Source organism: Micromesistius poutassou, assembly GCF_964030765.1.
Source record: "Micromesistius poutassou genome assembly, chromosome: 11".
NCBI lineage: Eukaryota > Metazoa > Chordata > Actinopteri > Gadiformes > Gadidae > Micromesistius > Micromesistius poutassou.
The window spans coordinates 12,984,513-12,997,527 of NC_140281.1; the positions used below are offsets into that span (position 1 = coordinate 12,984,513).

At 48.4% G+C, this 13,015-nt stretch overlaps 1 protein-coding gene across 4 annotated transcripts in view; it reads left to right on the plus strand.

The window, feature by feature from the left end:
• Positions 1–12,745, plus strand: part of slc12a7b (solute carrier family 12 member 7b) — a 49,944-nt gene extending 37,199 nt beyond the window's left edge. For 2 of the 4 annotated variants that reach the window (XM_084475444.1, XM_084475445.1), the window contains exons 17-26: positions 114–282; positions 1,563–1,758; positions 2,155–2,324; positions 2,543–2,674; positions 3,211–3,318; positions 3,869–3,976; positions 5,376–5,539; positions 7,051–7,065; positions 8,332–8,465; positions 9,474–12,745. In XM_084475444.1, coding sequence (XP_084331570.1) covers positions 114–282; positions 1,563–1,758; positions 2,155–2,324; positions 2,543–2,674; positions 3,211–3,318; positions 3,869–3,976; positions 5,376–5,539; positions 7,051–7,065; positions 8,332–8,465; positions 9,474–9,565 — 1,288 coding nt within the window. In that variant the 3' untranslated portion in view covers positions 9,566–12,745. The remainder of the gene's footprint in view (positions 1–113; positions 283–1,562; positions 1,759–2,154; positions 2,325–2,542; positions 2,675–3,210; positions 3,319–3,868; positions 3,977–5,375; positions 5,540–7,050; positions 7,066–8,331; positions 8,466–9,473) is intronic. The other 2 variants (XM_084475446.1, XM_084475447.1) reach the window with 1 other exon arrangement.
• Positions 12,746–13,015: the final 270 nt, after the last annotated feature.

The window sequence follows — 13,015 nt, forward strand, 5'->3', positions numbered from 1 at the left end:
CAATGACGTGGCAATGTGGAGACTGTTGAGGAAAGACGAGATATTATTTTTGATCGTGATAAGAAGGCTGTTGTTGAACCCCCGCCCCGCACCTCCCTGCTCCCGCTGCCCAGGCCCCAGATGCTGGTGCTGCTCAATGTGGACACGGACCTGGCGGTGAAGCACCCACGCCTGCTGTCCCTCACCACCCAGCTGAAGGCCGGGAAAGGGCTCACCATCGTGGGCAACGTGCTGGAGGGCACCTATCTGACCAAGGACTCTGAGGCCAAGACGGCTGAGCAGGTAGACACACACACACACACACACACACACACACACACACACACACACACACACACACACACACACACACACACACACACACACACACACACACACACACACACACACACACACACACACACAGAGCCAGGCTTGATGCAGTGAAAATTGAGTTGATTCAGAAGAATGAGGTCACCTACAGTCCAAATTCACCTGACCAGACCAATGCTGCCACATGCTGGCCACACTGAGCAGCACACTTCATAGGTGATTTGACACCTGACTATATTTGGCCTGGCTTGCACTAGAAAAGCAATTTCATTCAGCAGATTGCTTCTCCTGTCCTCAGCAATTATCAACGCAAGATTAACTTCAGGATTAGATGACCCAAATACAGGAGTGTTGGTCTAGTCCCATTATTAACCGGTCCAAACATTGACGCGTTTAAGAATTCATAGGCGTGTAACGTCATGATTATTTATACGGCCTGTTATTATACACTCACGATTTTACAGGCCTATATTCAGGCAAGGTTGAGGGCCAACACATCTCTGTAAGTCTACCCAGTGGTAACAGGATAAACCTTCACAAGGGACACAAAAGAGGAATCCCTGCATCCACGGATCACTGGCCGACATAACGGTGAATGAAATGGTTCAGAAAAGGTATCCCTGATGCAGGGACAGGTGGTGGTATGCCAGTAGAGGCAGGTAGTGTACGATGAGCTAGAGGTGGTTCCTGTTCCCTAAGAAACAGGAACCAAAGCAGCCCTTTCATGGCAGGGCCAGCCGTAGAGCAGTAGTAGCATCGTCATAGTAACAGGCTGAGCAGCAGAAGCCGTGTGTGAACCGGAGTAACCCCTGGGGACAGGAAGCGGTCACCGGGGACTAGTTAGAGTGCAGGAGATTTAACCACACCAAGCTAAAAGTAGGTGTTAGAAGTAGGTGTTAAGTCTAGAATTAAAGCAACCAAGTTATATTATTCATCATAACGGCTCGTTATGATGAATAAATAAGTTGATTTAATATGCAGGCAGGATGTGACCTAGCATGAATTTAAAGCACTATGAGGAAACGGAGAAGAGCTGGTGTTTGAGGTTTATAGTAAACTCAACCAACCAGATTTCACTAAAGCCATAAGAATTAGAGTAGATCTTCAGAGTCATCAGGTAGGAGGTCATGGTTTTCAACCAGTCTGATCCGTTGCTCCATGTCTTTTCCCTTTCCTATTTCTTCCCGTCCTGCCTGACATCCTCCCTTCCCTGCTCCTCCTCCTGTCTCCTCCCTCCCTGCGTCCTCCAGAACATCAAGTCCTCCATGGCGGCGGAGCGCACCAAGGGCTTCTGCCATGTGGTGGTGTCGTCCAACCTGAGGGACGGCTTCTCCCACCTCATCCAGTCGGCCGGCCTGGGGGGCATGAAGCACAACACGGTGCTGATGGCCTGGCCCGGCACCTGGAAGCAGTCCAACGACCCCGCCTCCTGGAAGAACTTCATAGGTGAGGGCTGGATCCGTACCACCGAGCGGGAGGGAGGTCCAGAGAGATTAGGGAATGAACCAGAGTCAGCAGGGCAAGGTGATGCAGGAGAGCAACGCAAATGCTGACATGAGTAGGTCGTGTTTGCCGTCACAGTCAAATGTCAGTCAAATTTTCAGGACTCCTTGGTTCGCTTGACTAAAACTTATTTTAAACCATTTCCCTATGAGGCTGATTAACGCCACACACAGACAGACAGACAGACAGAGCAACAGACAAACACACACACAATGAGCGTAATAAGACCATTCTAGTGTCGTCATCCTTTGTCTCTCGGTCTCCGGCTCTCCCCCCTGTGTCTCTCCGTGTCTCCCTCCTGTGCCTCTCCCGCCCTCCCTCTCTCCCTCCGGCCCCCAGAGACGGTGAGGGAGACCACGGCGACGCACCACGCGCTGCTGGTGGCCAAGAACGTGGACAGCTTCCCCGGTAACCAGGAGCGCCTGGGCGAGGGCACCATCGACGTGTGGTGGGTGGTGCATGACGGAGGCATGCTCATGCTGCTGCCCTTCCTGCTGCGTCAGCACAAGGTCAGGGCTCAACCGGGACTTGGTGTGGCAATGTGAAGCCCTTTAGGCTGAATGGCTATTTGAAGGGTTATACATCAATTAAGTACCGTTGAGTTAAGTGTTTTGTTTGTTTGCCTCCCTCTACAATGGACAACCCCATCTACCCCATCCTCCTCCTCCTCCATCAACCTGATTAAACGGCATTCCTCCTCCGTCCCGCCATCCATCTCTCTGCTCAGGTGTGGAGGAAGTGCAAGATGCGCATCTTCACCGTGGCCCAGATGGACGACAACTCCATCCAGATGAAGAAGGACCTGCAGATGTTCCTGTACCACCTGCGGCTGGACGCCGAGGTGGAGGTGGTGGAGATGGTGAGTGGCCTGCTCCATTTTGAGCCCTGACCGAGAACCCACTCTGGGAACCCTGCTCCAAAAGGGACCACGCTCTGCAATGTGTATTTTCAGCTTTGTGGGAAGCAGTAATCGCGGCTGTGAAGTACTGAAATGCTGACAAAGCATCTCGCACTGTTTTGTCAAGTTTTGTATACAATGCTCTTGTGCAAAACTAGTGGATTCAATGTAGGATTGTAAAATCCTCATTGCCACCCATGCTAAGAATGATGCTTTGGATTGAACATATATGCAAACACATTTTAAAGACAGACCATTACAATTGAATAAGTGTGTGTGTTCTTTGCTGTGAAGAATCTCAATTTTGAGAACATTTTAGAGTGGCTCTTAAATGCATGTTGTCAAATCAATCAGCATTCCACTAGTTTGGCATTGCATTGGCGTGTTGCGGTCCATAAGCATCTCCCAAAACGCAGCGTTCACACCATCAGACTGCGGCCGAGGCGAAAGGGGTGCGTGGCTCCGTCTCACTGGGGGTTTCTCTTGTCGTCCCGCAGCACGATAGCGACATCTCGGCCTTCACCTACGAGAAGACCCTGGTCATGGAGCAGAGGTCCCAGATGCTGAAGCAGATGCAGCTGTCCCGGAATGAGAGGGAGAGAGAGGTAAAGAGAACCACACCGAGGCCCCCCAGGCTTTTACACGCTGGAGGACCAGCCTCCGCCAGTGCTGACAATCATGCAGAGCTGCCATAAGGATGACAGTTACAGCCGTATGCCAGCAGTGAAATGTATTTGCTCTGAGGATTTCTTTCATTTAAGGGCATGTGGACAAAAGATACTAATTAAAAGAAATAGCTTGTATAGATGATCCTCGACATGGAGGCCTTGCTATGTCTCCTTTTCATATCATGACGCTGTTTCATTACAGGTGTTCTATCGTTGAGAAGAACACTCTTTTTTCTTTTTTTTTCTTTTTTAAGGGGACCTCAAGTGTGTGTGTGTGACTGTGTGACATTAATATGTGTGTGACATGTGTGGTTGACATGTGTGCATGGCAAGCTAAGCGAAACAAGCACTGGACATCTGATAGAACTAGTTCCGTCGGTTCGATGCCCCGAGACACAACACGTTCCCCATGCGTGCAGTGGCTTCCCGGGGGCCCGACCGCTCCCGTCACCCATGACAACCGCCTCCCCCCCCCACCTGTGTTCAGATTCAGAGTATCACTGACGGGTCTCGTAGCTCCATCCGGCGGAAGAACCAGAGCCCGCCGGCTCAGAGCCCCACCCAGCAGACCCCCCCCCAGGTGGAGGAAGACGAGGTAGCCGGGTCGACCAGCAACACCGTCTTGCTGTTAGAAACACGGGCATGCCTTCACAAAGTGGTATCTATGCTGACACGTTGACCCACCCACCCACCCACCCACCCGCCCCCATCGGTCTGACCCATTTGAGTTGTATCCATCATCCATTCATCGGTCAACGCAAAAACAAGGATGCCTACGATGATGCATACAACGCTCCTCAAATGGCCGGCCGCATGGTTCACATGTCCAGTCCGACTTGCCTAGTGCATGCATAAAAGAGAATCTTTAAAGGGAAGTGCCTCTGGATTAAAGATTCAGCTCAGGCCCTGGGAGAACATATGAGCCCATTGATGAAATGAAAACAATTTTCCAGCGATGGCGCTGGTTTATACTCGACACGTACACTCTGAGACGAGAGGTGTGCATGGACCTAATCCAGCCGCCCCCCGGCGTCAGATGTTTCAACTTCTACTTCTGTGCAAAGTCAGGGACTGCCCTCGTTATGAGCTCTCTCTGAGCCGGGTCAATACAGCAGCTGATTGGAGAGACTGGTCCAAAACCGCTCCAAACTGCTGCACAGCGGGAGCACTTCTCACTGGATGGTATGTGCTGAGATCTGCTTTGTGAATGGTAGCCCGTCATCTCGTAGTGACCCACCACCACCACCACCACCTCGACCCCCACCTCCACCACCCCACCCTTCACCACCTCTCTCTAACCCCCTCACGCCACAGTTACACCGCACGCCTCCCTTTTATTTATTTTCTGCAAGCCCTATTTAGCGCCGCCACCCCAGCCCACCACTCTGTTGCACCCCGGTTTGTACTGGTCTGTATATCCGTTATCCGTTTATACGTTGTCCCACCTGTTGCATTGTGCGAGCACAGTTCCTGCACCTTTTTCCATGTAACCCGGTGTCTAGTAGTAGTCTGTTTTGTCCTTGAATGTCACCAATGTGTTGTCTTTGCTTTTCATCCACACAACTCCCACTGTTCAGTTCTCTTCCTGAACCATCACCAAATGCATTTGTCTCTCTCTGTCTCTCGCTCTCTCTCTCGCTGTCTGTCTCTGTCTCTCTCTCTCTCTGTCTCTCTTTTTATCTCTGTCTCCCTCTCTCTCCTTTAAATTGACATCCATGGTCCCTCCATCATTTCTACCTGTTCATCACCTCATATCCATTCTCTCTCTCTCGCTCTCGCTCTCTCTCTCTTGCTCGCTCGCTTTCTCTCTCTCTCTCTTGTCCCACTATCTCTCTCTCTCTCTTGTCGCACTATCTCTCTCTCTTGTCCCACTATCTCTCTCTCTCTCTTGTCCCACTATCTCTCTCTCTCTTGTCGCACTATCTCTCTCTCTTGTCCCACTATCTCTCTCTCTCTCTTGTCCCACTATCTCTCTGTGTGTCTCTTGCCCTCAGGCCCAGCTGATCCACGACAGGAACACGGCGTCTCACGCCGCCCTCAGCGACGCGGCAGCGGGGGTGCACATGACCTGGACCAAGGAGAAGCTCTTCACCGAGCGCAACCGGGGCCGCGAGGCCAACGCCAACGTGGCCGTCCGGGACCTGTTCAACATGAAGCCGTGAGTCTCTGACCCAGACCCTCATGTATCTGTAGAACCCACCACGGTCCACTAATGCAGACCCTCATGTATCTGTAGAACCCACCACGGTCCACTAATGCAGACCCTCATGTATCTGTAGAACCCACCACGGTCCACTAATGCAGACCCTCATGTATCTGTAGAACCCACCACGGTCCACTAATGCAGACCCTCATGTATCTGTAGAACCCACCACGGTCCACTAATGCAGACCCTCATGTATCTGTAGAACCCACCACGGTCCACTAATGCAGACCCTCATGTATCTGTAGAACCGCCACTGGTCTCTAATGCGGACCCTCATGTATCTGTAGAACCACCACTGGTCTCTAATGCGGACCCTCATGTATCTGTAGAACCCCCACTGGTCTCTAGCAGACCCTCATGTATACGTAGAACCACCACTGGTCTCTAGCAGACCCTCATGTATCTGTAGAACCACCACTGGTCTCTAATGCAGACCTCATGTATACGTAGAACCACCACTGGTCTCTAGCAGACCCTCATGTATACGTAGAACCACCACTGGTCTCTAATGCGGACCCTCATGTATACATAGAACCTCATGTATACGTAGAACCACCACTGGTCTCTAGCAGACCCTCATGTATACATAGAACCTCATGTATACGTAGATGTCTTGGTTTAAAAGACTCCACTCACCACTTTTTTCTTAAATGCATGTGCATCAGCGGGAGGGGGTAGGGAGAGATAAACGTGGTCCTTTTTCCGCTAGAACTGTCCTGTCCTGTGAAGGAAAAACTGTCTGTTGTGTTTACATGAACCGTACCGGACAGGGCTATTGAACTGCTGTCAGTTCACTGGTGCCAGTCCCCCCCCCACCCCACCCCCCCAGGAGGTGCAGCATGTGTTAGCTTAGCAGCCGTAGAGTTGGAAGCAGTGGCAGAGTGCACACTAGTGCCTGACAATGTCAAATAACTGCATGGTGTGTTACAGGCTGCAATGTTTTGGTGTGTGTGTGTGTGTGTGTGTGTGTGTGTGTGTGTGTGTGTGTGTGTGTGTGTGTGTGTGTGTGTGTGTGTGTGTGTGTGTGTGTGTGTGTGTGTGTGTGTGTGTGTGTGTGTGTGTGTGTGTGTGCAATACATCCTATATTCGTTTTGTTTCCCAAAATATCATATCACACCTATTTACTATTTTTTCATATGCATTCTATATTTAATGTTTATATTTACATATAATCCTGCATCAAATACTACATGTTGGGTAGTGCTAACCAAATCATTGCTCTATAGCAAGTAATACATTTATTGGAACGTACTTTTAGTACTAATATTAGTACTATTGGAATGGGGTCTGATGGGTCACCTTTAGGTGGACAAGATGTTTTGTGGGTGCGTGTATCTGTTTGTGTCTGTCTGTGTGTAAGAGATGGAAAGAAAGAAAAAGACAAGGAGCTTTGGTGAGTGTTTCTCACCAGTGTCTAAGTTGCTGTCTCTTGTTTGTTCTGTCCTGGTTTCTCCTCCTTCTAGAGAGTGGGAGAATCTGTAAGTCACATTTCTCTTTGCCCTAGGCCCCGTGTGTGTTGTTCCCCATGTCAGTGTGACCGGAGCCGTGCTGCTGCATGCACATGCTTGCCTTTGCATGCGCTTTTTGCTTCATGCCCCACCCACCCAACTGCCCCCTCCTGGCCTTTGCAATTAAATTTGCAAGGTCACGTGAAATCATGTGATGTCTAAGACTCAATTTGTGCTTTCCGCTGGTAATGCTATGGGCAACACCGCACCCACCGAACAAAGCTTTAACATGTATTAACGTTAACAGTATGGGTATGGGATTCACTCATTTGGGTGGAAAGCAGAAGTTAAGTTTCTCTCATGTCCAGTCAGCCGTCCTCCTGGCTGTGAGGTCACATGTGACATGTCACGTGACATGTTTGGGCTTCACCCGCCTGAGGGTGACGATAGAGAGACCGCATTCTGAGAAAACCGTTGGCTGGTGTACAAACCCTGCATTCACCACATGATGCGTTGAGTCATGAGAGCCCTGGAAATGAAAAAAGTAAACAAGCTTAGTGACCAGCTGGCGACTCTTTTCTCAAAATGGTGGTCATCTGTTGGGCGCTCATGGGTGTGGTGGTTGTGTGTTTGCAGTACAAAGTACTTTATTCCCATCAGCCCCGCCTCATGCTTCAGTTCACGCATCTGCAATGATTCCTTCAGCGTCATTTTCTGCAAACGACACAACACATGATTGCTTATTTCACCGTAGGATTCTCAGTTTAGTACTACATACCTTTTGTTTGTTATGTAACCTTACAAAACCATATTTTAATTGTATAATACGGCTCAGGTAAGTTATTAAAATATATATATTTTGTTCGATAACAAATAAAAGTTTGTGAAGTGTTTAGATGTTATTGTTGTCAGTCAATCCCCTAACCCCTAACACAGGAGAACAACAAACGTTTGTTTGACACCAGTTGCCGTCATTACCTCTCACTTTATTCAGAGTTGGGGTAAGGTCCATAATCATGTTCTAGTGAGTAGAGTTGAGGTCAGGTCCATAATGATGTTCTAGTGAGTAGAGTTGAGGTCAGGTCCATAATGATGTTCTAGTGAGTAGAGTTGAGGTCAGGTCCATAATGATGTTCTAGTGAGTAGAGTTGAGGTCAGGTCCATAATGATGTTCTAGTGAGTAGAGTTGAGGTCAGGTCCATAATGATGTTCTAGTGAGTAGAGTTGAGGTCAGGTCCATAATGATGTCTTGGTGAGTGCAGGCCTTCCTCCTCACTGTGGGACGTGTCCCAACAGGAACCAGTCCAACGTGCGGCGGATGCACACGGCAGTCAAGCTGAACGAGGTGGTGGTCAACAAGTCCCAGGGGGCCCACCTGGTGCTGCTCAACATGCCCGGACCGCCCCGCAACCGAGGCGGAGACGAGAACTGTATCCTTCTGCCAAGGCTGAGGATAAGCCCTCCGTACCGGGCTGCTGTAGGATCGGGGGTGGGGGGGGGGGGTCGTCATTTGACGGCAGGTTTCTGTGTGGATGAGGGGGTTGGACTCATGACCGCACTCTTAAACGTTAAACGTATGTAGTAGATCCATTTTACAGAATGTGTATATTTGTAAGGCCAATGGCACATGGCCAAAAAGGGGCCAAAGGATGCCATGTCAGGCCCCAAAAAAGTAGATTTTCCCATCCCAAATTGATCGAATGCATCGTTGAAAATAATATTATTATATATTTTTCTGGGAGGTCGTGCTAAAATATGCCTCAAAAGCCGCACTCTGTGAGCTTCTGACTTCATGCAGCAGGTGCACAAGGTCACCTTCACGGTGACTACCACAAGTAGTGGTGGATTTCATGATTTGTTTGCTTGATTCAGTTCGCGTCGGTCAGCTCGCCAAGAAGAATCGTTCAGAATCGTTTGTTCGTTTGTTCAGTCGCGTTTCCATTAAGGTTAAGTTAGGTGAATCATGGAATGCATGGTTCGCAATGCATTCCGAATCACGGAATACAATCAACACAACATTATCTAAGTTCCTTTCAGCTGAGGAGCGCTTCATGTTCGGAATCAGGCTTGCTCTCGTGACGTCTCAGTCCTCGAGTCTTCACCACATAACAGTCAGTGAACGTCAGCGTCAGCGACTAGTGGGTGGGTCTGGGAGTCGAGTCTCGGAGAACGAATGATACGAACGAGAGAGAACTGAAACGAGAAATCAGGTTGGTTCGTTCTTGTTAAAGAGTCGTTCATTCGAACTGATTCGTTCGCAAACGACCCATCACTAGTACTAAGACCTACTACGGTTTGCAATAACGCACATAAAGAATAGGCAGACTTGGTACAGAAGGTCCAAGTAGCAGGGACAGGATGTGGGACGGGGGGGGTTGATGTTCTCATGGCTGCGGTCCCCAGTGCTGAGTGGAGGCCCTTGACTCCTCGGCCCCCAGACATGGAGTTCCTGGAGGTCCTGCTGGAGGGCCTGAACCGCGTGATGCTGGTGCGCGGAGGCGGCCGCGAGGTCATCACCATCTACTCTTAAAGAAAACCAGAACTGGCCCCCGCCCCCTACCCCCCCACCCACAGACTGGCCTCCGCCACGGGACACTGCGAAACCGCCACTTATCGTTTGGTTCTCTTGTTCAGGGGAGGAGCCTCGTTTGGTTTCTTGAATCGGGGTGGGCTTTGTTGTGAGGGCACCTGTGATTGGACAGGTGTGACCAACAACTCCCAGTTGGGCCGAGCAGGAGAGCGAAGGCGCTGTTTGTCCCCACCGGGCACCCATAGCCCAGCTGACTGGAAGGAAAGAGCATAGAGACACTTTATATACACATTTCATTTAACGTTGAACATTTTTACATGTTATATTTTCTTGTTTCCCCTCCTTTGTGTTGATGTTGTGAGCTCTGTTGTCACCGTAGGCTGTTGGATAGATATTGATTGTCATTGGAGGCGGTGAAGATGCACATTGGACCTGAGCAAATTCTATGCACAGCAAACACATGCATGTACAAATGACAGGTATCAAGTGGTAGGTCCTAGACTGAAAATATTCCAGTGGATGAAAATGTGTTTCCCACCCTTTCACAGGCTTACCACACCGTGAAAGGGAGTCAGTGCAGGGAAACTAGAAGGGCGACCTGGTCAACGTGTGTCGATGCGCCTTGCGGAATGCTTGGGTGTATTCATACGCAGTTGCACAGTTGTTAGTAGTAGTTGTAGTTGGGGTGGCTGTATGGGTTTCCCCTGCTGCCCATCCCTGGCCTGTGTGAGTGTACATCCGGCTGTGTCTTCAGCCACTCTGTCACATGTTAACCGCTTCAGAAGTCCTCTCTTATCGCTGTCGACTTGACTTTAGGATACGCCGTTGAGTGGAGGCTGCATGCTTTTGTTTTCGAGTGTTGTGTGCGTGCGTGTGTCTGTGTGCGTGTGTGTGCATGTGTGTTTGTGTGTCTTCTTTCCTTGTTGCACTGTGGGGCTGGCTTGTAGGCTGAGCAGTGGTGGGGATTGACTGGAAAGGCGATGTCGAACATGCAATCACGCCCCCAGGAACATAGCAAGAGTGTGTCATGGTTAGCCCTCAGATCCCGTGGGGTCACTAGCAGTCGGCCCTGTCCGTTGGCACGGTGACCACAGCTGTTGGCCAGACATCCAACAGCACTACCGCCTCATGGGGGTGGAAACATAGCCATAGTCCAGAGAGAAAAAACCCTAGAGGAGCTGTACTGCGTCTTATACAACGCCACCTTATATTTATGGATTATCGAGTAGCCAGTTAGGAATTTATATGAAGTTGTTTGAGCAGTATATGAATACATCAGTTTTCTTTCTTTTTTTTCTTTTTTATTGTTACCATGCTAACCAATGAGCTGTTAAACAGCTCGGGGGATCAGTGGCTGGAATCTGGAGTGCAAGGTGGTGCACCAAAAGGAACACATCAACATCGTTTGTGGTGTCTTGCCTCTGATGAAGGGAATGTGAGGTTAAACATGCGTTGTTCAACCACTAGGGATGGGTTGGAAATTTGAATAAGTAACGCCGGCCTCATCCCACTTTGGTTTCCCCTCTGATCTTCCTGCTGTTGGAGGACCATCGCTTGAGGAGCTTTGCTTGGTTACATATTGACTAAAAGTTGGGTGTCGTCTAGAGCAAATGAGGTCCATTCATTCAGACAAACGCGCACACACAAAGAGCGGTGCTTATGAAACATGTGTAGTGGGAAAAAATGTGCCAAAAAGGAAAACTGTGGAAGTATAGTTAATACAGTTCAGTGTTTCCTCTCACCACAAAGAGGAAAACTAGTAGTCTTAAACTAACTAGTATAGTTAGCAATACATGACAATTGTGTCTCGATGCATTTTACTTTGCCCTGCCAAATTTGTATTAATCGGAATACAAATATTAGAAATTTTAATTTCAGAAAATGTTCATTCTTGTTAAATTCTTGAACAAATATGCTGCAGTGAATTTGACCATCCATTCCATTTTAAAGGTTTTAGATGCCCACACTAGTGATGAGATGAATGTACACCCTCTTGCTAGAACGTCTATATCGCCACAGTTTCTCCCCCTAGCTGTGCAGTATTCGACAGAACAGAACATAGTCTTGCGCACCTCTGTTCTCAGCTAATTTAGAAAGACAGCCATTGTTTTTGTTTTGACTGCATCATTGTCTTTTTGTGGTGTGTGGCCATGTGGTCAGCACCTAGTCGCTCTGTTTATGGCTCACATTGTTACATTTCAATTATCTGTTACGTTTAGCAGTGTCCAATCACAAAAGAGCGTTGTCAAGGAGAGGACTGGATTGGGTAATGGGGGGGTTGGGGGCGGGGCAGCTGTAGTCGGTGTTTGCGTGTGTCGTCGTTCTTGATGTTGTGGTGTATGTTTGTGCGTGTGGGGGGGTTAATTACCTCCAGGAACACATGAAATTACCCGGGCCTGAGGCGGGCTCTGTGTGAGGGGCCCCGGGGCCCGCTACCCGTCGTGGTTTCCCCGCCGTGTCTCTATCCATGAAACCTTCTCGCTCTTCTTTTGTCTGTTCTTGTTTTGTATTTTAGCCGCCAAAGATGAAATCTTGGAGTCTGTGTGATAAAATAATAAATGGTGCATAGTTTTAAGGAATTGAAGATTTGAACTGTTGCAAACTGTTAAGATAAATTAATAAATGTGTTTTTCTTTTGTAGTAAATACAAATTTTTTTTGGTTACTGAAATGGCTCCGGCGATTAATGCATCCTCAGTCAACAACACGACTTGTGTCTCAGAACAGGATCAGATCCATCAGGTGTGGCTCCCCGGCTGGGCTGTGTGACGTGGCAGGAGTATAATCTACCTCAAGCTGTCATAAGGCTCAGTCCAACACATTTAAAACATTTATATCATGCATTATTTACAGATGCTTTATGGGAGTCTATACCTAACAACCTCTCACTGAAGTGTGTGTGTGTGTGTGTGTGTGTGTGTGTGTGTGTGTGTGTGTGTGTGTGTGTGTGTGTGTGTGTGTGTGTGTGTGTGTGTGTGTGTGTGTGTGTGTGTGTGTGTGTGTGTGTGTGTGTGTGTGTTAGACGGGGCACAGAGAACACAATAGGTCACTTGTGGACGAACATTAGGAAAACGATAGTCCTTTACATTTTATTTGTGCCTCTTGGAGTAATTAAAGTGCTGAATAATAATCCCATGTTTTGTCTCCTCATCTCATTTACCATTAAAATAACCAAATGTCCAACCAAGCTGGCCAAATGTGTTTCATCAGGTAATCAACCTAGTTGGTAAATACTACAAATATGTCAATATTGTTGAGACTGTTTGGCAGACAGATGTTCACAACATTTCTTCCATCTTTAAAGTAAATTATAATGTCACCTACATATATACATATTATAATGCCTCTATTTCTGTACATTTTTTAATGTTTTTAATGCATGACAATTTTGTTGGTGACATTTTGGTAATTCGTCATAGCCGTACAATTTTGGCATTAGAACAGTATATTA